This window comes from Myxine glutinosa, chromosome 6, assembly GCF_964187855.1.
Source record: "Myxine glutinosa chromosome 6, kmMyxGlut1.1, whole genome shotgun sequence".
In the NCBI taxonomy this organism is placed as follows: domain Eukaryota; kingdom Metazoa; phylum Chordata; class Myxini; order Myxiniformes; family Myxinidae; genus Myxine; species Myxine glutinosa.
In genome coordinates this window covers 162204430-162231087 of record NC_136266.1, presented here as the reverse complement: position 1 = coordinate 162231087, position 26658 = coordinate 162204430, and the positions used below count along the sequence as shown (strand labels likewise).

The following is a 26658-nucleotide window of genomic DNA, read 5'->3' as shown; positions in this document are numbered from 1 at the left end:
GTACACGTGTTTTTGGACTCTCTCTTTGGCCTCTTTTGGACATTGTTCACCTCGCACATGCCTGCACGTGATTTCCCTCTGCTGGCTGTCCAACTCCATCTGAGTGCACATGTGCACGACACTCACTTTCTGCACGAGGCCATGACGTACTCTTTACCCTGCCCAAGATCACGACGTGCTTACTCTACGTGTCCCTGGCAATCTTCCCTGCACGGTTCCCAACGCACTCACTCTGCCGAGTTCTCGATATTCGTTACCTGCTCGTGTTGGGGACTGCCGTTTGCCGGCCAGATGCTTGTTGGTGAGGTCGAGACAAAATGCGTAGCGAGGAGAAGCATCTGGTAACCTTGTAACCATTTTGCGACAGGTTTCCAATTTTCGTTTTCCCCTCCCCCTCCCCCGTGAATGTGCGCTGGCCCCATGCAGTGTTTATTTGTTGTAATCGTAATAAGGCGTAGCATAAGCTAGGTTTCTGCCTTTTTCTTTCGTATCAATAAGTTTCACTGTAAATATTTGTAAATAAATCAAATTGTTAAACGTTTCCTTTCTCTCGGTCCGTGATGTCTTTTCTTCCATTGGTCTGCCATTGCTCGCACCCAGAGAGTAACAATCGGCCGTAACAAAATTAGTATTAGCCCGGCGGGTACCAACGGTTGCTCAGCCTTTTAAATTTGCATCCAGGAACAAAATTAATTTGGTACATCGCCGGAGGAAAGGTACGTAGGTACGTTCCCAGATTGGGACCTTCACGTGGTACAGGTAAAGCTATCGTGTGACGTACCAATTGGCATTCGTAGTTGCTGGTGCGCAACCTGCCGAAGTACGAAGTTATTAGTGTGCAGCAGCCGCAGGTCCGGTAAGTAATGGAGGCTAACCCCCTCGTAGTAGACCGAACCCTGGGCCGTAACAATACGTTGGATGGAATTAAATGAATAGCGAGTTATAATATTTTTTTTACAGTTGTGCGAATTCATGACTCTGATCCTATGCACCACCAGTGTGTGCAACACAAATGCTCAGAACTCAAAATTGCATGAATATCAACATTTTTAGACCTCTGCATGCATTGTCCGGAGCCAAGAGCTCTTAAATGAGGCATCTTTCAGCATTACATTTGGCCGTATTGTGGTGCAATTCCTTCCTCGTTTGGTTGTTTTTTGAGATTTCATCCCTCTAAATTTTCACATTTTTTACGTTTTCGTCTTCTTGTACACCATAAAATTAGCAAATTTGTTTACTTTCAAATCACATCCTGAAAAACAGTCCAAACAAATTATTGATTAGGAAACACCTCTGTGACAAGACGACACAAAATACAACTTGAACTTGTTTTTCACAAACTCTTTACAATAAAAATCATTTGTCATATTGAGAAAAGTATACAAACAGGTAATTATGCATATTAAAATTGCTATAATCTGGGTATGAGGAAATTGAATGAAAATAAGAGGGAGAATTGCTTTTGCAATACATGTCCCCTACTGGTTGGTCCTGATGAATGTTCTTGTTCCAAGCACTCAGAAATTGCGTGCCATATCCAGTAGAACAAATTGGTTTAGGTATGCAAAGCTACAGAATAAGTTGCAGTTTCTGCAATTTATCATAATGAAGCCATGTACCAAGTTTCAGTTCAATATGTTGAAGTGTTTGGGGAAAAAGTAAAGAAAACTGATCCATGTATAATATGTGATTTTTTTTACAAGTCCAAAAGGGCATAACTCAGTGAAAATTTGGTGAAACACCCCACAACTCAAACGTGTTCTATAACTTATCATAATGAAGCCATGTGGCAAGTTTCAGTTGAATATGTTATAAGGGTATGGGAAAAAGTCTGGAAAACCACAGCTGCAAAATCACACACAAAACAAAGCTGGGACAGACAGACAGCCAGAGAGCAAACCTATAGTCCCCTCCAGTGAAATCGGTAGGGGACTAATAAAGCATTGCATCCATGATTGATACCAACATTGTATGTAGCAGCAAACTCACAAGGCAGGTGAAGTCGAGTTGACTACTCACCTCGTCAGTTATCTGCCCTCCAAAAGTCACCCATGTCCCTGAAAAAAGAAAGCCTTTGATGAATCACAAGAACTCTGAGGCAATTCCTGGGGCGGAAACGTCAAGCTCAATCCCACAAGTTATTCATGACACAACACAATATTACACCGGTGTAGCCACAACCAGCAGGCAACGAATCAGCAGTTTGATCTACCCAGATGGCATTTCAGGTCAATACAATACCGGAGAGCTATGCAGAGCATATTTAAGACGATACGATTCTCAAAAGCTTCAGAAAGCAAACTTTTATTTGTAATTATCAATAAAGGATCAAACAAGATACTCTATCATTTTATAAAGAATGCAATGGCAGATGTAGATAGGGAGAGGAAGAGTTGGTTTGGCAGGAAATTACATCAATCAATAAAAAGTGCCATATTCTTGATAGAGCATCAGTGCTGCCCAAGCAGTTATGTGGCAAAGGTTATGCTGGGTGGTTTGCCGTTGTCAGTCATGGCAGGAATTTGACATTTGGCCATGGTGCCGGCGATAATTTGCCTATTCTTCATGACAGATACCATGGGACGATTGGCATACATTATGCCTCCCAGTGCAGGCACATCCTGAAAGATGGGTCTTCTAGGTTAACGTCTTGGATGATGCACATATTGACGGATCGTCCTGCATGCAAAAAACAGGGTGATGGCTTATAGCTGGGTCGAGATTTGAACCCAGGCCGAGTCATTTCAAAGGCGAGTGCACATACCTTCAAGCAATCCTGACAGCCCATCAGGACAGGACTATACAAGCAATGATTGAGAGCAAGAACAATAAAAACTAGAAATGCGAGCAGTGATGATAGGCTTCCAGGCAAAATTGCTGCCATAACACATGATTGATGATGTCAGAGTTTGCCAAAAAAATCCTCTGTTTCTATATTTTTGGGATGTCAATCAAACGTATGAAGTTTCGGATTGATCCATTCAGTGGTTCCAGAGATATAATTTTTCATATATTATTTCCTTAAATCCACGATGACCACCATAACATGTGACTGATGATGTCATAGTTTGCAAAAGAGAATACTCATCTGTAGTCAGTCAATCATACGTATGAAGTTTCGGATTGATCTGTTGAGCGGTTCTGGAGATATAGATTTTCAAATATTTTTTCCTTAAATCCAAGATGGCCCTCATTCCATATGACTGACAATGTCATCGTTCAGAACATTTTTCCTCATTGGGAGTTGATCATGCATATGAAATTTCGTATTGATCCGATCAGCAGTTCTGGAGAAAGATGTTCAAAGGTTTTCCTTAAATCTAATATGGCCACCATACTACGTGACTTATGTCATATTTTACAAATATTTTTCCCCCATTAGAAGTTGATCATGTATATGCCATTTTGCATTGATCCGTTTGGCGGTTCTCTGGAAAATAGTATTTAATTTTTTGTTTAAATTCAAGATGGTGGCCAAACCACATGACTGATGTCATAGAATGCAAATATTTTCCCCCATCGTTATGTAAACATATGTTTCAGGTTTCATATCGATCGGATAAGCAGTTTCAGAGAAGTAGCTTTTTAAAGTTTTATTTTTAAATCCAATATCGCAGCCAAACCACGCGACCCATGACGTTTTTTGTTTTGCAAACTTTTATCCCGATGGCTAGGTGATCATACTTGCAAAATGTCGCACTGGTCCGTTTAGTGGTTCTGGAGAAGATGTTCAAAGTTTATGATGTCATAGGCAATGGCAACCAATGCAAGTCAAAATTGCAAAACCAAAATTGGTATCTATAAATCGGTTAAAGTTTCGAAGAGCTAGCTACAACGGTTCTCTTGGAATCGTCCCCACACTTAGAATAAAAATAATAATCCTTACAAGAACAATAGGCTTCCAGTCGGAACCTCATTGGAAGCCTAATAAATAAATAAACCAAATGCAGATACAAAACTTGATGGATAATTGGTTAAGAAATACAATTTCACATTGTAACCTGTGTTTGTGGGGGGTGGGGGGCAAAGAGAGGGGGGGGGGAGGGAGAAGGAGTGAGGTTTTTGGGGGTGGAAAATTGAGGGTGAAGGATATACAACACCGACAACACACATCCCTTGACCAGACTCGTGCACAGACATCGCAATCAGCACAGACGCACACAATCATCAAACCGGACTCAAACGACATACAATATCCCTGCATTCCTCCATCTGCAGGGCTTCCAGGTAACTATCTAATTCCAATTTAAACCGGTGTAACCTCTTTACTCTCAGGCTATGTCCCCTTGTTTCGTTCAGAAAAACGATGCAATTCCATTCACATCATTCTATGGTTCGCTCACTGTTGGCACTACGTCTACAGTCTAAAGCAATCTATAGATTCTCAATCTTAAACGAAGCAGCATCTCAAAAGCAATCACAACCATTATTAAATGATCAAACCCCAATGAATCACCAATTTACCACCACACCTGCACTTACCCAAGCCGACACAAGACACGCGGAGTCCAGACTTCCCCAGATTCCTGCAAAAAAAAAACATCATCCGGTCTCTCTCATCTCAACTTTGAAGAGGCAGAACAAAGTTGGCTCAATTTACTTTGTGAAAGTCAGGAACATATTGATTTCTAAACACGACATCACACAACTTTGTATCAAGTCAATTTGAAAACGTTGACCTTGTTTTTATTACTTCCTTTTGATGTGAAATCAAATGGCAAATTACGTGAATCCAAAACACTCCACGCATGCATGGCAAAAGATGAAAACTGCATGAAACTCAGAGAGTGGCTCTCCCTAAAAGCCTACAACACAAACGTATAATTGCAAAAGTGATCAAGTATATAATTCAGTTGAAATAAGATAATGATTTTAAAGGTCGCATAAAAAAAATTGTGGAAGCTTACTGCCGTTGACGTAGTGTGAAATACACCACCCGATTCAACACATTAGTTATCCGAGCCTGCTGTTTGTGTCCTTTATGAGATCCTTAAAAAAAGGTAAGTTTCCTGTTTGTGATGATTTTCAATTTTGTATTTTTAAAAATAGTTTTACATTATTTGTCATATTAATACGATATTATTAACTTGTTATTGGAATTATGCTGCTTGGAATGACAATATAGAGGTATTGAGTTTAACTGAATGAGGAAATGATGCGAGTTAGGGTTAGGGTTAGGAACCTGCGGAAATTCAAAACACCTCACCACCACGTAATTCAAAACACCTCACCACAACGTGATTTAAAAACACCTCACCACCACGTAATTCAAAACACCTCACCACTACGTGATTTAAAAACACCTCACCACCACGTAATTCAAAACACCTCACCACCACGTAATTCAAAACACCTCACCACTACGTGATTTAAAAACACCTCACCACCACGTAATTCAAAACATCTCACCACTACGTGATTTAAAAACACCTCACCACCACGTAATTCAAAACACCTCACCACCACGTAATTCAAAACATCTCACCACTACGTGATTTAAAAACACCTCACCACCACGTAATTCAAAACACCTCACCACTACGTGATTTAAAAACACCTCACCACCACATAATTCAAAACACCTCACCACCACATAATTCAAAACACCTCACCACCACGTAATTCAAAACACTTCACCACTACGTGATTTAAAAACACCTCACCACCACGTAATTCAAAACACCTCACCACTACGTGATTTAAAAACACCTCACCACCACGTAATTCAAAACATCTCACCACCACGTAATTCAAAACATCTCACCACCACGTAATTCAAAACATCTCACCACCACGTAATTCAAAACATCTCACCACCACGTAATTTAAAAACACCTCACCACCACGTAATTCAAAACACCTCACCACTACGTGATTTAAAAACACCTCACCACCACGTAATTCAAAACACCTCACCACTACGTGATTTAAAAACACCTCACCACTACGTGATTTAAAAACACCTCACCACCACGTAATTCAAAACATCTCACCACCACGTAATTCAAAACATCTCACCACCACGTAATTCAAAACATCTCACCACCACGTAATTCAAAACATCTCACCACCACGTAATTCAAAACATCTCACCACCACGTAATTCAAAACATCTCACCACCACGTAATTCAAAACATCTCACCACCACGTAATTCAAAACATCTCACCACCACGTAATTCAAAACATCTCACCACCACGTAATTCAAAACATCTCACCACCACGTAATTCAAAACACCTCACCACTATGTGATTTAAAAACACCTCACCACCACGTAATTCAAAACACCTCACCACTCCATGATTTAAAAACACCTCACCACCATGTGATTTAAAAACACCTCACCACTCCATGATTTAAAAACACCTCACCACTCCATGATTTAAAAACACCTCACCACCATGTGATTTAAAAACACCTCACCACTCCATGATTTAAAAACAGCTCACCACCATGTGATTTAAAAACACCTCACCACTCCATGATTTAAAAACACCTCACCACCATGTGATTTAAAAACACCTCACCACTCCATGATTTAAAAACACCTCACCACCATGTGATTTAAAAACACCTCACCACTCCATGATTTAAAAACACCTCACCACTCCATGATTTAAAAACACCTCACCACTCCATGATTTAAAAACACCTCACCACTCCATGATTTAAAAACACCTCACCACTCCATGATTTAAAAACACCTCACCACTCCATGATTTAAAAACACCTCACCACTCCATGATTTAAAAACACCTCACCACTCCATGATTTAAAAACACCTCACCACTCCATGATTTAAAAACACCTCACCACCATGTGATTTAAAAACACCTCACCACTCCATGATTTAAAAACACCTCACCACCATGTGATTTAAAAACACCTCACCACTCCATGATTTAAAAACACCTCACCACTCCATGATTTAAAAACACCTCACCACTCCATGATTTAAAAACACCTCACCACTCCATGATTTAAAAACACCTCACCACCATGTGATTTAAAAATACCTCACCACCACGTCAATTCAAAACATCTCACCACCACGTAATTCTAAACACCTCACCACAACCTCACCATTTGTAGTACACGTGATATTACATTTTATAAACCATTGAAGTTGAAGAAATTAAATAATAATAATTTAAAAAATCAATTTTTTTCAAAAAAAAAAAAAAAAAAAAAAAAACCTTTTTCGGAAGTCAAAGCCAAACAAACAATTCAATCTTGGTTTCATCAGACCACATAATCTTGTTTCTCACAGTCTGAGAGTCCTTTAGGTGCTTTTTTGCAAACTCCAAGCGGGCTTTCATGTGTCTTTCACTGAGGAGAGGCTTCCGTCTGGCCACTCTGCCATAAAGCCCAGATCGGTGGAGTGTTGCAGTGATGGTTGTCCTTCTAGAAGTTTCTCCCATCTCCACACGGCATCTCTGGAGCTCAGCCAGAGTGACCATCGGGTTCTTGGTCACCTCTCTTACCAAGGCCCTTCTCCCCCGATTGTTCAGTTTGGCCGGGCGGCCAGCTTTAGGAAGAGCCTGGTTGTTCCAAACTTCTTCCATTTAAGAATTATGGAGGCCACTGTGGTCTTGGGAACCTTCAATGCAGCAGAATTTTTTTTGTAGGCTTCCCCAGATCTGTGCCTCGACACAATCCTTTCTCTGATCTCTGCAGGCAGTTCCTTCGACCTCATGGCTTGGTTTTTGCTCTGATATGCATTGTCAGCTGTGAGACCTTATATAGACAGGTGTGTGCCTTTCCAAATCATATCCAATCAATTGAATTTACCACAGGTGGACTCCAATCAAGGTGTAGAAACATCTCAAAGATGATCAAGAGAAATGGGAGGCACCTGAGCTACATTTCAAGTGTCTTAGCAAAGGGTATGAATACTTATTACTTATGTCAATGTGATATTTCAGTTTTTTCTTTTTAATAAATTTGCAAAACTTTCTAAAATCCTGTTTTCCCTTTGCCATTATGGGGTATTGAGTGTAGATTGATGAGGGAAAAAACGAATTTAAGCGATTTCAGCATAAGGCTGCAACATAACAAAATGTGAAAAAAGTGAAGGGGTCTGAATACTTTCTGAATGCACTGTATATGTATAGCATTAATCGTTCAATTATTATTATTGCATTGCCTGCTAAATTATATTTGATGAATTAATTGGAATTATAAGTACCTGACTCTCTTCTTCTACACCCTAAATTCCTTCCGCACAAGGTGCGGGTACCTCTGCTTGTAACATTTGTATAATTACAACTTTTTTCTTCAACCCTTGGTTACATACTGCACACATTAATGTGATCGTAAAATACTCAGATGCAAATGACTTATTTTCTTTCAAATGAAATATTAACCACAATTGCCTGCCTTTAGTTCTTTGTTACAAATTATATTGATTATATTGCAAGTTATCAAATATACTATTACTAATTCATCGGCAGCACCACATTTCGCTCGCTATTTTACTCCCAGTTGGTTAATTAAGGAAGTGAAAAGCACCAAGTAACCCCCCCAAAGCCCCTCCCTTCACCCCCCATGCTCTCCTCTCTACAATTTCCACACTCAGCCCAATACCCTCGAGACTAACACTCGTCTCACGTGTGGTTCTTTTGGCTTGAACCATAGCAACGTACCGTGCGTGTTACACGACCAATACCCTCTGTATGATTGGTGATGATGTTTACTCAGTGATGTCAGTGGAAGAGCAAGAAAAAAAAAAAAAGGAAGCAGTTTTCCATAAGCCTCTCTCTTGTAGAAAGAGAGAAAGTCATGAAATAACAATAATAATAATAATAATAATAATTATTATTATTATTATTATAAAAACGCACCGACAGTTGAACGGGTTCATTCTAAAAACTATTCAAGTAAATTTGACTATACTCGAGAAATACCCGTGCTACGCACGGGTGGGAGGCCAGAAGCAAACATGCAATGCAGATACGGAGAATGCTAAAGCATGAAACCAATAAATTCCACATTCCTGCAGCACCTTCAGTCGCACATCATGGAGAGCAAGTTTGTGAAGGACTTCCATGAAAAACGTACCTGTTCGCAAACAAACGGGTACGTTCACGTATAGAAACATCGATCGTGGGACCGTGGCGAATCTGCATATGGCGATGGGAAAATATCAGAAATTGAAGGTTTTTTTATTTTAAACGATTCATATAAACATCCGTTGAATCATATCACACGCAAATCATCAAAATCTAAACAGTATCTTTAGAATTTCAATAAAAGCCACATCACTGTTCATATCGGTAAATATTATTCCATCGTGTTTCAAATCGTGATCGATACACTATGATCGTGATGATCGTGATCGTGAATCGTGATCGATAATCGTGTTCACAATCGCTGTGTCGTATGTACTCCCGATACGTGTACCAAATTCCCAAAACGTGTAACTGTACCAAATCAACAGTTAAAAGGATTTTGAGCCGATAGGTGTTACGGCCTTGGCAAGATCGATGGAGACAGAGATATGTTAGATCTGATCCTCCTTCATGCCGAAGTGCAGATCCTCCTTCATGCCACATCCGATCGATGCAGCCGTGCAGCGATCGGTGCAGTCGTTTGTGCGCCACACGGTGCAGCCGTTTGTGCGGGACACGGTGTAGCGATCGGTGCAAACGTGGACTCCCACACTGCCACATCCTGCTGATACTTGTTTCCGCATGACTGATGTTTATATAAATTGTTTAAAAGAAAAAAAGCCTTCAATTTCCGATATTTAGCCTTTTCATTTGGGCCTCCCAATTGGGGACCCGCCCATAGGGCTGGCACCGTTGCTCGACGTAAGAAGACATCACAATGAACGTCGTACGAACGCGAATGTTATGCGGGAGTCCAAACCTGAGAATGCTGGAGACTAAAGCTGTAATTGGGAAAACTAAATAGCCTATTTTACTCCTGGGGGTCCCAGGATTACCCACCGAAAATATATTTGCAATCGGTTCAGCAGTTTTTACGGTACCTTCGAACGGACAGACAGACAGACATTTGGTGAATTATAGTAAGATTGTTTCATTTTAAAGGCTTAATTTCCATAATGCCACAAACATGTACCATAAAAGAAGCCAATAAATCAAATAAATGTACAGCAGGTCAATATGAACCTTACACACTAATTTTATAAATACAAGTACCATGTGCTTAAATCAACATGAAACATCCTGGGAACGAGAACGGCACTCTGTGGAGCGCATACCTCCGCCACACTGGACAGTTTACGTTTGGTATCCACTGATAGGCCGGATCTGGATCCGGACCTGAACCAAAATCTAACGAGCTTGTTCTTGTCACCAACCCAACTCATCCACCAAGTTTTGTCATAATCCTTGCATGTCTTTTTCAGATTTTTTTTCATGCTATATATAGTTTTTGGCTCTATTTCTCAATGGTGAAGAATACCATAAAAATTCGAGTATCCGAATCCAGATCTTCACCAAAATCTAATCAATTTGTCCTCGTCACACACACAACCTGTCCACCAAGTTTAGTCCGAATCCATCCGTAACTTTTTGAGATATCCTACTCAGAATGACGGACAGACAGGGGTGAAAACACAACCTCTATCCACTTACGGTGATGGAAGTAATAATCCAGTGTTTACGCACCTACCCACCACTCCTTTGTTTGTGGATTGCCCCACATCTGTATTTTCTCCACAAATCTATTGTCAATAAATGAAACTTACAATGTCTGTTGCTTATCTCTTTGTGGAGTCTCGATATTTACCTTTGTGGAGTATTTCAAACAAGAGGGAGAATTGCTTTGCAATACACGTCCCCTACCGGGCTCAATATCGGTTTCCACAACTGGTCTTAATTTTAAAGCCATAACAACATTTTAAAATTGATGAAACGCCATGAAAGTCGAACTTGTTCTGTAACTTATCATAATAAAGCCATGTACTAAGTTTCAGTTGAATATGTTGATGGTTATGGGAAAAAAGTCTGAAAAACCACAGGTGGGATAGACCTGGACGACAGACAGAACAGACAGACATATCTGTAGTCCCCACTAAGTGAAACCAGTAGGGGACTAGTGAAGACAAGATTTGTCCAGCAAATGTACTAGTAAGGTATAAGGGAGAGGGTGGTTGGTACATACAGGAGATGGATAATAAATCCCAACGTATTTGCTTAAAATCAATCTATTTTCTCTCCAATGCAGTTACCTTTTTAGTGCATGGTAAATTGATTTTCTACTTTGCCCCTTTAGTAGATTATGGCAAGTGTGTATGAAATGTGTCAAACCACTTCTGTCTGACAATTTGGGTTTCACACATTGCACCTTCAGCTATAATGTGATGCTGGTGGTGTGAGCAATGGCAGTCTATCGATGTCTGACGACTTAATTGATCATCGTGACAATCGAGGAAAATTTAAATACTGTCGTGTGACTACCCTTGGTGAATACCGTTGGGTAGCAGGGAAGGCCAAACGAGCTTTTACTCCGAAGCGTTCAGTTCAATTGCGGACTTGATACACGCGGGGAAAGAAAGGGAAAGGGGATGATGAAGAGATTACCTTCACGGATCCCACTGCAGTCCTCAAACCTGCGGAAAATAAACTCAAACGAAAAACAGGTTTAAAATGTATCGGTAAAATAACAAAACGATTTATTACAATAAATACCTGTGACAGGAAAAACGCGTCGGTGAAACAAAAGTCCTATTCGGGACATCCCCACACCAGACACAAATCACAAACGAGGGATAAAATAACTGGATAAATAAAAACGTGTGGTTTATCGTGCACTTAGCTCCGATCACTGGTGGGATCTCGTCAGGGTCTGCAAACGGATCTGGAGGTCCGTGCGCAGGAACACGCCCAGTAGGCCTCGATGCGCCCTTTCACGCTGCAGCGCTCGTATACTCGTCGTTCACACGGAGAACCGCAGTTCCCGGGCCGCAGCTCTTCCTGCAGCATCTGTACGTCTCCGATGGCATCTCTGAACATGGTCGGTCCAATCGCTTCCCGGAGCCCGTCATCCATGCACAGCTGTTTTCCACCAATGTCCGATTTTTCCGATCGGATCGGAAAAAGACATGATATCTGAACCAAGAGGAGAGAGTCGAGGGCAGAGGAAGGCGTGAGGGGCAAGAGAGAGAGAGGCAAGAAGAAGGCAATAGAGAGAAAATGTCTTTTATTGACCGTCTCGTGACGTCATCTGTGCCTCTCCACCAATGCCCGCAGGCCACCACTGCATGCTCAGCTCTCCACCAACCACACGCAGTCCGCTTCCTTCTGGTCCTTCTGGGCATGGCTCTCGGCCTGCCTGAGCTATGTGTGCCTGCCAAGTCGGGGTTGTCAGCCTTCGTGCTTGATGCCTGGCTTCCGGTTGGTTTTTATTGTTATTTAGTGTAGTTCAATGGCAATTCTAACTCGTGTCTATGGCGCGGTGGCATAAAGGACAAAGGATAGATCACAGAGGTTTGACTAACAAGGTAGTAGTTAACATAATCCCTATAACTAGTTAACATGCCCCATTCCTCGTAATGGGGACGAAGATGCACCTTATCCGACATCCGGGCTAAACAGGTCCTCTACTTATTACAGGTGGTGGTTCTTCTTCTTCATGACAGTCGGAGCATGTTACCTACACAAATTACCTGGTCTGAAGTATCTCTACACCACCGACATAATACATAATCTCCTTTCAATAAACAATCAATCATTAAGTCTTCAAAATTTGATGAAATTTACAGGAGGGATATAAACAGTTTGACAACAACATATCCTGCAAAATAAAAGAAAATGGCAAATGGATTAAATGAAAACCAAAATTGGTACTTGTGACATTTTAAAAACGAGGATTCAAAAGGAAATCGCCACAATACATTTGGCAGAGCTATCATTTCGGATATTGTGTTTTGTAGATAATTTACAATTGACTCAAGCATGAGTTCAGTTGTATTTTGGACAGATAAAAGATTACAGAGAGCCGCTTTGTTACATTCATAGAATTAGCCTCCCACTCCCACCCACCCACATACATACATACATACCCGATCCCTCCCAGCACCTCCCAGCACCTCCCACCTGTACTTCATGCCAGTGCTCAGAGTTGTGGATTCCTGCAGCGAGATGTGCCGTTGGGTGCATGAGGCCAGCTGCCGCACGCTGCACGCCACAAGTGCTACGGAACGGAAGCGTGGGTGCGCCTTGCTGTTTCCTTGTGCCCCTGGGGTGCCGTTGGTGCGACAGCCATCCAGGCGGTCCTCGCTGGTGCGGCTCTTGATTCCAGACTCGGAGCACGCAAAAGACACCTGCATTTGGTCCGACACTCAGCTACCTGTCTAGCTAGGTAGATCTTCCAAAGATACTAGGAAGTGCAGGATTTGCATAGAAAAATCTTCGTTGTTGGGGAAAATGAAAATAATAAGTTGCAAGCACTCCAGGGAACAACTTCCAATTTCTAGGGATCTTGAGGCTTCATGAAAATGCCACAGTTTTGTTTTTCTTTCAGGATCTTCTGGATATTTGAAAGGTTCTGAAACAAATCACAGTTAAATTTTGTTAACTGTTCATTTTCGCTGTCGTGTTGCTCCTGGAAAAGGACAGTTATCATCAGATAGACAGTTGCCGAAGGAGTTTAAATAACATGAAATGCTTCAACACGGAGCTGTCCACCACATAGACCATTTTCATACAACAGCACATTTTCTTCATACATCTCACAATTGAAAGAAAAATCAAATTCATGAGCAAAAGTTCACCTTTTTTGCCTTTCCATCAAAACACACCATCAGTCGGAAACAGAGGATTGTGAATAGGTGAAAGGCTGTAGTCTTCGCAGGGATGGGAGGAGGGGCGTGGGCGGGATCCTTCCAAAAGGACCGAAAACACAGCAGCAAATTCCCATGTCAATCGGTTTAGCCTTAGAGGATCCACCAAGGTTTGTGACGAAAACGGAGACGGTAAATCAGAAAGAAAGTGCGACGGAATGTTGAAGCACATTCCACGCCATCACCTCTGATGTGAAGCAATTCTCGACCTGGCAGAATGTCGCACCGTCCCGCACCTTTTAGACATAAACTCCCTGCAAGAACGGCGAAGGATCAGTGTAGGTGCTTGTACGATCCAGTAGACTTCCTGTGTCCACAAAAAATATTTCACAGAATACGCCCAGATTTTTCAGAAAGGGAGAATGGCTTGTGGGTTCAGAGAAAGAATGAGAGGAGAAAGGCTATGGGGATCAACGGTTCGGAGCAATTAATACGTCAGTTGTCAAACATCTGGTTTAGATCTGGTTCATACCACGAAGTGGATAACCATTAAGAACCTCGACATAGCGGTATCGACTGGGAAGGAAGAGAGCAGTTGAACAGCTTAATTACAGCCTCCAGATAAGAGGAGAGTATAATAGGAAAGTCACTTAGAGCTGGAAAAGCATCATTGCTCCATGTCGGAAATCGTTTTCTGTCTTGCAAATGGAACATGCCCATTTTCAAACCAGTCCAATGGCAGGAAGAAGGATGGCCAGAAAGGAAGTGGAAAGGTCAGCTTTGAGATTGGACTCACTCCATCAGTCGGGGGGCAGTCAATGCATTGAACAATTAGCAGTGAATAAGCTCAAGCTGTGTGGGCTTTGCACTGATGAAAAACCTGAAAGCGAGCACCATGTGTTCATGGCAAAATGAAATTTAATCATATACAGTCCATAATGAGCAGGTCAACACAAATTTGATTCATTCATAAATTCAAATAAATAGACAAGTAAATAGTCCTTCATGATGAGTCGGCGAGCTATCTCCGGCACCCTGGCCAAATTAAAAACTTCCAGCCATAACCTCAGCCGAACGTCAGGTTTGGCTAGCCAATTCGTGAAAGACTTGGGCCAAGCTTCCTTCCAAGAACCAACGCACAATAACGTAGGAGTAATTGGGGCCGTTAAAGAAGAAACTATGATGATAAATAAGTAAATGAATGAAATTAGTAAATCCTAAAATTTTCCTTATTCTTTGATCGTTAAAAAATTATTTGATAGTTCACTCTCGTAAAGACAGTTAGCATCATAGAGTATGTGCAAGGTGTTCACTGATATTTACACAAAACATTATGTAAATAGACAGTTGGTTCATTCAGGGATGACATGCAATTTCAAATATTCACATAAATAATCACAAGGAGACGTCATTTAGAGCACGATACTTGCAAAATCCACCTCCCCTCAATATTTTTTGTTGCCATGGATACATCAAATTGCCCATTTCATTTTTTCTTTTTTTTGTATACAAGATCGAGGTTCGTATAAGAGCTAACATTGATCACAAAAAGACAAACTGCCACATAAAACACATGATAAAGGGAGCGGGAGACAAGAAGGAGAGCAGGGACATCAGGAGATCTGTGGGAGGGAGAGGGCTTGGGGGAAGTGGGCTTGGGAAGGGGGGGGGGGGGGATAGAGGTAATAAAAAAAAACACATGGACACTGCTAGGACTTCCAGGAAAGAAGTCGGTATTTCAAAATCGGTATTTCATTAAGATTAAAACTGACGATCTTAATCAACGCTCGGGTCAATCGGATTCAAATTGATGATTTTTCAGATGAAAATTGATGATTTTAGAATTTTGACCTCTAGATGACCTTTGACCTCAACCAATAGGCTTTTTCCTTATGATAAACTCTACCATTTGGTGAAGTTTCGTGAAGATCGGTTTCAAATTGTGACCTGTAGGCAGGCGACTGACAGACAGACAGAATAACGCACAAGACCAACCAATATACTTGGGCGTGGCATCAGGGTGTGCCCAAGGGGCGTGGCTTCCTCTGACTATAAATTGTCTATGCACCTTGCGGAAGAACAAAAAATGTAGTTTATCATGAAGTGCTGAAAGATTATTGTGTTACTTTACAGAAGGGTATAATAAACAGAATAGAAGAACCACCTTTAGAGGCCATTTTTCCCCACAGAGTAGGGGCAGGCCTTTTTCGGGCACCGTGGCCCCCTTTTTGAAGCAATGTTTTATGGCCGGATAACCTTCCTGCCCCCAACCCTGTTAGTCGCCTCTTGCGACACACAGGGAATTACTAGTGAACTGGTACTCAATTTGCCGACCTCAGAAAGATGACAGGCTGAGTCAACACCCTTGGCGTTAATTCAGCAATCGACCGGGATTCGAACCCAGGATCCTCGGATCCCAAGGCAGCACCCAGGCAAGCCAGCCAAGCGAGCCAACACCAGGCTATAATAATAAACAGGTTATCAAAACTAAATTGCGTGACTGACTTTATTTTCCGGGCAACACCAGGTGACTCTGCTAATAAACCTAAAGTTCAGCGTTAAGAATGTCTGGTACCTCCCATAGCTACATTAAAAAAAAGAAAGAATGCACATGAAACAGGAATGACTGGAGAGATTTTACATGGTATTTAGAAATATGGACCAATGCTAAAAGTTTAACAAAACATAAAAAATATATAAATCGTCATTCCAGGAATGGTACCACAAATTAACGTGATTGAGGAAAGGTCAAAAAGACTAAGTTGGCAATTTGAGAAGACCTTTTGACACTTGATGGATTGTGTACAATATTTAAAAAATGTAAATACCAAGTCGAAATGAAGAAGTTACAAAACAAAAATGTTAATCTCTTTTGAACAACAACAACAACAACAGGCATTTTAAGGCCATTTTCCCTGCTAGAGCGGGGGTTAGCCTTGCGGTCCCCATGACAATCTTCTCCATTTTGCCCTATTTTCTGCATCTCTCCTTGTTAACCCCCTTGCCCGCATTTCTTCTTCCATCATCTTTAGCCAAGTCTTTCTCTGTCTTCCCCGTCCTCGACTTCCTTCGACATTCATTTCCATCGCTCTTCTCAACCAGTCACTTTCATCCTTCCTCAACACATGCCCAAACCATCTCAACCTGTTCCTCTTCACAGCATCAATCACAGGCTCTATTCCCATCATCTTTCGCAATTCATCATTTGTCTTCCTCTCTCTCAACGAGACTCCGCACATCCACCGAACCATTCGCATTTCCACCCTTTCCAGCCTTCGTTGCTGCTCTACGTTCATTACCCATGTCTCGCTCCCATAAATCATAACACTTCTCACACATGCACCATACACCTTTCCCTTCAGCTTCAACGACACTCCCCTCCTCGTCAGCACGCCACTCAGTTCCCGAAACTTCTCTTTTGAACAGTCGGACATAAATGAAAAAAAAAAATAATTAAAAAAAACGATTAATGTCTCCACTAACTGAATAATTTGAACCTACAATTGAATTATTATCGTCACCCGAAGAGGAGAGTCCATTTCAATCAGAGTCAGTGAGTGAGCATGTGAGTGCGAATCCACACACAGATATACTTGATTGCTCATTCTCAGATGCAACATAATACATACACCACTACGACGCTGTCTTTTGTTAAAAGTTCTTTCTGGCATTTTGTTTTTCGAAAAATGAAAATGAAACAAAGTTGTCGAATTTAACCACAGCAAGTGAAGAATGCACAGGTTCTGTCCAGCACCTGCGGCCACAGCAAATTGTTAGATGATGATATTCGCAGCATTTCTTAGGCCTCACAGCATATCTCAGACCAAAGGCTGGACTAGTGCAGACAGTGGTCTTATAATCACATTTCAACCTGGTGTTGTCTTAATGGGTAGGTGGCTGCCCTTAAGACCTTAAGGTCCTGAGTTTGAGCTCCTGTCACGCCGTTGAATTAACACCAGGGTGGTTGACTCAGCCTGTCATCCTTCTGAGATCGGCAAAACGAGTACCAGCTGATTGGTTATAAGGAGGCACTGCATCAGCGGCAGCCACACCAGAGAATGATGCAATCAGCAGCCACAGGCTGCACACAGACCACATCACATTTCATACTGCGAGTTGTGGTTTGAAGAGCACTGCAAGAAGGCCTATGGGGTTGACTAATGTGTCCAGGCGCGGCCATAGGCACGGTGCGATAAAATCATACAATTTTATCATTACATTATTTATCCAATTTAACTACAAGTTGATTTATACCTTGAATGTGGATTATGTCCGAGTTAGCCACACCCGCTCCTGAGGGTGTCTTTGTCTTCACCGATATTTACTGTAATCTTCATCATTCATTCCAAGGTGTTTAAATACATCACATCACATACAGGTTATAAAGTTTGCTTTAATTTAAATGGGATCCTGTTGAGGCACTGCATTTGTTAAATAATGTTTTGTTTGCTTGGAATGACAAGGTTTTTAAAAGAAATTTTACATAAGGATCAAAAAATTGTGGTCAAGATAGAAGAGCATCCAAGTATGGATTGAGGAGAAAGTTGAGTAGCAGGTGATTACTTGATTAACATTAGGAAATGTTAATCAACCCCAATGTTCGTCATATAGAAAGGTCATGAAGGACTTTAAAGAAGACAACATTCATCCAATAATCTTAATAAAAACTGACCTCGTGGAAATTACTATTGCACTTACACAATTGAGCACCTGAGGACTGTAATAGGTTGAGGTGTACAGAAAATATGTCACCTACCACAAACTACTGAGCAACCTAGCACCAAACAGGGAGCAATCCTTTGCAGAATGTAAAGATAAATTTCGGCCTCTTTACTTCGTGCCATATACATGACAACAATTTCCAAACGTGAACACTTTCGTAAGAGCGCATGGTGCTTTGCAGTGATTGGATAAACATATACATGTGGGTTAGGAACTCAGACACCTTGAATAAATGTTTGCTGTTTTCACTCAATGTTTTTACTTTTCCTTTTTTGGCTGAATGAAAATGTTTTTATTTTTGTGTGATATTATGAACAAACCAGAACGACACTCTTCGACGTCACGACGTCTACCGATATGCCTCCACCCACATTACTACATCATTATAATACCTCCGTCCCATTGCTTGACGCCATGCAGTGCCTAGATATGGCATAGGAAAGGAGCGGTGTACAATATATGACAAGGAGCAGGGTTTATGGAGACCTTTACTGTGTCATGCTTACAATATGCAGAAGTAGAAAAACACACATTGGATATCGGGGAAAAAAAAAAGTTAAACTGTGTTTCTTTTTATGTTTTTATAAACTTTTACAGTTTCAGCTAATGTTTTATATGTGGCGGGCCACGTGAAAAGGGGAAAAGGGGGCTTATGGGTGTTCCTTGGATAAACTGACTTTTCATCGTTTTCTGACCACCCGTAAGCCCCCTTTTTACATGGCGCATATATAGATATATACATATTTTTGTCATAGTGAAGACAGTCTTTGGTTTATAACTTTATATAATAAATATATCAAAGTTGTGCGTTGGTGGTGGAGATAGTAAAGTGTATATAAATAAATAATTTCTATTGGCATGCAGGTTGTAAAACGATAAAAGAGTTTCATGGATAGATTGTAGATGAGCACACATTTTCTTTATTTGGACTCTATCCCTAAATGTTTAAGGTCAAGGCCATGTGGGATCCAAACAATTTTTTGCCATAATTGGACCGCACGGCAGCGGTAATTCGCGGGCGATCATCGAGGTGAAACCTCAGGGGAGGCTTACCCATGGCGATCAGTTTGTGATCACAGATATATAGTTTTTCATTATTCTTGTTGGACACCGTTCCTTTCCTATGCCATCTCCAGGCGCTGCATGACGTCATTGCCGGCACCGAAGGGGGCTCGGCAATGACACACGCTGAAAGGGAGTACTCAGGTTTCACTCTGGTTGTTTTTGTTTGTTTGTTTTCTTGTTTCTTTGTTTGTCCGGGTGATATCTCAGCCATCCTTTGAGCTCGGAAGCTGAAATTTCGGCACAATAGTGAGTAAGTACTTTGTCAAAAACAGTATTTTTTGTTTTTTGATTAATCAATTAATTGATTAGTTATTAATTATTAGCGATTAATTAAGTACTTCTTTATTTCCTTTCTCATCTGGGCAATATCTCAGGCACTTTTTGAGTTTGGAAGATATTTGGACACGGCAATGACCAAGTGATTTGGCTGCAAAGGCTATTTTTGATTTATTGATTAATCAATTAATTATTTAATTATTCGATTAATGACAAAAAATTTTTTTTTTGAGTTACAGATTGGGATGAAATGGTGGTGGTTTATGTATTCTATTAGCCAATTGAATAGTTATTTGATTTTTTATGATTACAATTTTTTTGTTTTCATTATTCGTCGTTTCTTTATTTTCTTTCTCATCTGGGCAATATCTCAGGCACCATTTGAGCTAGGAAGCTGATATTTGGACATGGCAGTGACCAAGTGATGTGGCTATAAAGGATATTTTTGATTTATTGATTAATCAATTCATCAATTAATTATTTATTGATCAATTAATTATTCGATTAATGACTTCTTAAATTAACTTTTTTTAAAGTTACATATTCGGATGAAAAGGTGGTGGCCGAGGTATTCTATTTGCCAATTGATTAATTATTTAAAGATTATTATTTATTTTCATTATTAATCATTAATTTTCCCAGTGTGTACCCTGGATTAGAATAGGTACACCGTATCCCTGCGTGTCGTAAGAGACTACTAAGAGGGTTGGCATCAGGAAGGGCATCCAGCCATAAAAACATTGCTTCAAAAAGAGAACCATGACAACTACAACTACATGTGGGCAGGGTACAGCCCGAAGTGGAGATCGGTTTCTGAGGTTTGGGACATGGAATGTAGGGACAATGACAGGGAGATCAGGAGAAGTGGTGGAAGTATTGGTCAGAAGAAGAGTGGACATATGTTGTGTGCAAGAGACGAGATGGAAGGGAAGTGGTGTGAGAATGGTGAAGGGTAGGCAGGGACAGAAATACAAGTTTATGTGGCAAAGGTGCCTGGAGGGCGTGAATGGTGTTGGTGTCCTGTTTTCTGAGGAGTTTGTAGACAGTGTGGTGAGTGTGACTAGGGTGAGTGATAGGTTGATGATGGTGAAAATGATGATTGGAAAGCTCTTGGTGAACGTCATCTCGGGATATGCTCCGTTAGGTTGGTCGAAGCGATGAAGAGAAGGACAAGTTCTGGTGTGCGATAGAGAAGCTGATGGAAAACGTGAAAGATGAGGAAGTTGTTGTGGTAGGAGGAGACCTAAATGGACATGTGGGAAGGAGTATGGATGGTTTTGACGGAGTTCATGGGGGTTACGGATATGGTGTGAGAAATGGAGAAGGTGAAAGGATTTTGGAGTTTGCTGATGGAGCTGATTTGTTGATTTGTAACACTCAGTTCCAGAAAGAGGATAATAAGCTTGTTACATACACATCAGGTGGGTCGACGACAACCGTTGACTACCTGATGGTGCGTAGGCGAGATAGGGGGTACCTCCGGGACACAAAGGTGATCCCGGAGGAGGAGACTGTTTCACAGCACCACTTGGTTGTCTGCGACATAAGGGTGAAAGGTGCGAGGAGAGCTCGGCGGGTGAAGTACCAACCGATAATGAAGGTGTGGAGGTTGAAAGAGGTGACAGTAAGGGAGGCATTAAAAGAGAGGCTGAGTAGGGTCGAGGATGATGTGGTTGAGCTTGAAAGTGGTTGGATGTCAGTCAAAGCTAGTCTGTTGGGAGCCGTTGGTGAGGTATGTGGATGGACAAAAGGACCACCGAGGCACTCGGAAACATGGTGGTGGGATGATGAAGTTGGAAAGAGGATTGACGAGAAGAGGAAGAAGTTCAAGGAGTGGCAGAAGGCGAAGGGTACGGGAGCAGAAACAGCAGAGCATGAAAGTTATAAGGCAACCAGGAAGGCTGCAAAGAAAGAGGTAGCAAAGGCGCAGGAGGCATGAAGGAAAATGTTCGGAGAACGCTTGGATTCGGAAGAGGGTCAGAAAGCAGTATTCAGGATTGCAAAGCAGATAGCGAAAGAGAGGTGTGATGTGATGGGGGTGAGTTGCTTGAAGGATGAAGTGGGACAAATCGTTGTCGACCCAGATGGAATTAAAGGAAGATGGAAAAGATATATGGAAATGCTGTTGAATACAGAGAATGAATGGGATGGCAACATCGAGAGTAACCCAGTTTTAGGACCGGCAGAGAAGATAACTGAGAAGGAAGTTGAGGAAGCGATAAAAGCAATGAAGGGTAGAAAAGCGGGAGGGCCGACGGGTGTTGTGGGAGATATGTTGAAGGCAGCAGGAAGTTGGGGTGTGAAGTGAATGACAGAGATCTGTAATCTGGTGGTGAAAGAAGGCCGCATTCCAGTGGTTTGGGAACTGAGTACCCTCGTCCCTCTATACAAGGGGAAAGGTGACCCTCTGGAGTGTGGCTCGTACCGAGCGATAAAGTTATTGGAGCATGGAATGAAGGTATTCGAAAGGGTGTTGGAGAGGAGGATAAGGAAGAAAGTGAAGATCGACGAAATGCAGTTTGGATTTATGCCAGGAAGAGGAACGACAGACGCACTTTTCATTGTGAGGCAGTTGCAGGAGAAGTACATGGAGAAGAGGAAGAAGTTGTTTCTTGGGTTTGTTGATCTGGAGAAAGCATTCGATGGGGTTCCATGCAAAGTATTGACATGGGCATTGAGGAAGTTAGGAGTGGAGGAATGGTTGATCAGAGTAGTGATGGCAATGTGCAAAAGAGCGTGCACAGCTGTAAGGACAAAGGACGGGAACAGTGGTGAGTTTGAGGTGAAGGTGGGAGTGCATCAGGGGTCGGTACTAAGTCCACTACTATTTGTAGCTGTGATGGAGGTGCTGGCTCAGAACGTAAAGGAGGGTTTACCGTGGGAGTTGTTGTATGCAGATGATCTGGTGTTGATTGCGGAAAGTATGGATGGACTGAAGGAAAAGATGAACAAGTGGAAGGAATGTATGGAGACAAAAGGTCTGAAGGTGAATATCGGAAAGACGAAGGTGATGGCAAGTGGTAAAGCATGTGGTGAGGTGGAAAGAATTGGGAAGTGGCCCTGTGCTGTGTGTAGGAAGGGTGTCGGAGTGAACTCCATTCAATGTACAATGTGCGCTGAGTGGGTTCATCAAAAATGTAGTGGTCTGAGAGGGTCATTAACGAGTGTGGCAGCTACATTCAAATGTAAGGTGTGCACAGAGGGAGCTGCAGATGGAGGAAATGTTGAGTTGGATCTTGGAGACAGCGTGAAGCTGGAAGGTGTGAAAACATTTTGCTACCTCGGAGACATGCTGAATGGAGAAGGTGGATCAGACTCGGCAACGGTTGCTAGAGTGAGATGTGCATGGAAGAAGTTTTGGGAACTGAGTGGCATGCTGATGATGAGGGGAGTGTCGTTGAAGCTGAAGGGAAAGGTGTATGCTGCATGTGTGAGAAGTGTTATGATTTATGGGAGCGAGACATGGGTAATGAACGTAGAGCAGCAACGAAGGTTGGAAAGGGTGGAAATGCGAATGGTTCGGTGGATGTGCGGAGTATCGTTGAGAGAGAGTAAGACAAATGATGAATTGCGAAAGATGATGGGAATAGAGCCTGTGATTGATGCTGTGAAGAGGAACAGGTTGAGATGGTTTGGTCATGTGTTGAGGAAGGATGAAAGTGACTGGTTGAGAAGAGTGATGGAAATGAATGTAGAAGGAAGTAGAGGACGGGGAAGACCGAGAAAGACTTGGCTAAAGATGGTGGAAGAAGAAATGCGGGCAAGGGGGTTAACAAGGAGAGATGCAGAAAATAGGGCAAAATGGAGAAGATTGTCATGGGGACAGCAAGGCTAACCCCCCCTCTAGTAGGGAAAATGGCCTTTAAAATGCATGTTGTTGTTGTTGTTGTATTAATCATTAATTTATTTTCTTTCTCATCTGGGCAATATCTCAGGCACCTTTTGAGCTTGGAAACTAATATTTTGACATGATAGTGACACCTGCCTTCAAGCCTGGTGTTGGCTTAGCGGTTAGGGTGCTGGCTTGGGATCCTAGGATCCTGGGTTCGAATCCCGGTCGATCGCTGAATTAACGCCAGGGGGGTCGACTCAGCCTGCCATCCTTCCGAGGTCGGCAAATTGAGTACCAGCTTGCTGGGATGAATGATCCCGGTGTGTACCCCGGTTTAGAATAGGTACACCGTATCCCTGCTCATCGTAAGAGGCAACTAAGGGTTGGCGTCAGGAAGGGCATCCGGCCATAAAAACATTGCCTCAAACAGGGAACCATGATTGTCATGGGGCCCGTAAGGCTAACCCCCGCTCCAGCGGGGAAAATGGCCTTAAAACAATCATTTATTCATTCATTCATTCATAGTGACCAAGTAATGTGGCTATAAAGGATATTTTGGATTTAATGATTGATCAATTAATTCTTTATTGATTAGTCAATAGATTAATTACTTAATTCGTTTTCAAAAAGTTGCAGATTCGGATGAAGCACTGGTGGTTTAGGTATGCTATTAGCCAATTGATTAATTATTTTATTATTTTATGATTAGGGGAGAGGCAGGTTAGTTGATACACTTTTCAGTTATGTTGGCCTATAATGAAGAGTGTTAGCTTGACAGGATTCATGAATTGTCCAAAATAAATATCAGGGTCTTGTACATATCTGTTAGAGCCTGGTGTTGGGCTTGCGGCTAGGGTGCCAGCTTCGGATCCTAGGATTCTGGGTTCGAATCCCGGTCGATCGCTGAATTAACGCCAGGGGGGTTGACTCAGCCTGTCATCCTTCCGAGGTCAGCTAATTGAGTACCAGTTCTCTGGTAATTCCCTGTGTGTCATAAAAAGGTGACAAACAGGGTTGGCGACAGGAAGGGCACCCGGCCGTAAAATATTGCTTCAAAAAGGGGACCAACAAAAACAACAACAACCACGGTGCCCGAAAAAGGCCAACCCCCACTTTGCGGGGAAAAATGGCCTCTAAAGGTGGTTTTTGTACATATCTGTGAAGCATGCCAGATCCGCTGCATTATCAAACTTGCAATGGTGGCTCACAAAAAAACTGTTTGTCAAACGTATCATCTGACCTGACCAAGTGGGTTAGTTGATACACCTTGGTAGGCGTGAATGGGTTAGATGATACATTGATTTACATGGTGAATGAGTTCGATGATACATCGACTTACATGGTATTTCTGCCAATGGTAACAAATTAGCATGCACATAATTACAGATACACATCAAACTAGGCTACAGACCATCATTTCTGTATAATATTTGTACTAATGGTATTTTCAGAGTCAATGAGCACTGTTAATTAAGGCTGTTTGCTTGTTATTTATTTAGTTGTATACCTGCTATGTATACATAGGTAATGTAAAGTATATCTAACAATGGGGCTAAAGGTTAAGTTAGAGAGAGAAAAAAAGATCTGCCAAACAAATGAATCGGCAAGCATCAAAAATCAGGAAAGGAACAAGATTCACAACTCAGATGGACACAACTCTTATATTCTAAAGATGTACAGTGGAGGCTATATAGGCCTACATATATTATGATGTATGAAGCCCAATTACAAATGGCTACAGCATTGTCTTAAAAAAAAAAATGAATGGGTTAGTTGATACAGGTCGGTGGGGTTAGTTGATACGCGTATTAACTAACCTACTCAGACTGTATCATCTAACCCATCCATGGGTTTTTTGCAACACATGTTGCATACCACAGGTATTATCCTGGCAATCAAAGCAGCAAAGGCTGAAAGCCACTTTCACAAGGTGTAATCAACCAATGAGAACTCCTGTGAAATCTATGTCGTATTATCACAATAAATGATCTTACCTTTTGTTGGCGTTTTTACTCAGGAGGACACAAATCAGGTTTTTTGGAGAATCACACCCTTTCTTTGTCTGTAACTTCTTGACCTACTTATCAATGATATGTAATGCAACTAGCTAACAACAGAGGGCAGCATTTACACAAGTTTCATTTCTGAGGGCTAGGAGGAAGGTTGTATCAACTAACCTACTGTATCAACTAACCTGCCTCTCCTCTGCTATTTATTCATTCATTCATTTCATCTGGGCAATATCTCAGGCACCTTTTGAGTTAGGAAGCTGGTATTTGGACACGACAATGACCAAGTGATTTGACTGTAAAGCATATTTTTGATTTATTGAGTAATCAATTAATTATCTAATTATTCGATTAATGACCTCATTTATTAATTTTTTTAAAGTTACAGATTTGGAGGAAACGGTGGTGGTTTAGGTATTCTATTCGTCAATTGATTAATTATTTAATTATTTTATGATTATTATTTATTAATTTTCATTATTAATCATTTATTTATTTCCTTTCTCATCTCGGCAATAGCTCAGGCACCTTTTGACCCAGGAAGCTAATATTTGGACACGACAGTGACAGTGATGTGGCTCTGAAGGAAATTTTTGATTTATTGATTAATCAATTAATCGATTAATCATTAATTGATTAATCAATTCTTATTTTTTGGATTAATGGCTTATTTAATTAATTTTCAAAAAGTTACAGCTTCAGATGAAGCACTGGTGGTTTAGGTATGCTATTAGCCAATTGATTAAGAAAATATTTTATGATCATTATAAATGGATTTAAATTATGCAATTAATCAATCAATTTTTGTATCCCTCGCCCTACCAATACAGTCTCTATGAGCTGCACGGCGGTATTGCCGGGCGCCGGAGGTGCCCCGGCAATGCCGCGCTGGAGGATATTTATTTATTTGGCATGGAGGCAGTGTACTTTGAATGTATCTGTACTTGTTTATTTCCTTTCTCATCTAGGCAATATCTCAGGCACCTTTTGAGTTAGGAAGCTG

The 26658-nt window shown here is 41.4% G+C and overlaps 2 protein-coding genes across 7 annotated transcripts in view; one reads left to right on the top strand and one right to left on the bottom strand.

Moving 5' to 3' along the window:
• The window catches only part of LOC144892693 (protein FAM200C-like), a 1175895-nt gene that overhangs the window by 625915 nt on the left and 523322 nt on the right, over window positions 1-26658 (top strand). The window lies entirely within an intron of this gene.
• Window positions 1-26658, bottom strand: part of KCNAB2 (potassium voltage-gated channel subfamily A regulatory beta subunit 2) — a 214426-nt gene that overhangs the window by 67059 nt on the left and 120709 nt on the right. For 5 of the 6 annotated variants that reach the window (XM_078780853.1, XM_078780851.1, XM_078780852.1 and 2 more), the window contains 2 exons: window positions 4483-4526; window positions 2020-2057 (listed from right to left, as the gene is read on the bottom strand). In XM_078780853.1, coding sequence (XP_078636979.1) covers window positions 2020-2057; window positions 4483-4526 — 82 coding nt within the window. Of the gene's footprint in view, window positions 1-2019; window positions 2058-4482; window positions 4527-13065; window positions 13517-13742; window positions 14123-26658 lie in introns of those variants that run through there. The other variant, XM_078780850.1, reaches the window with a different exon arrangement.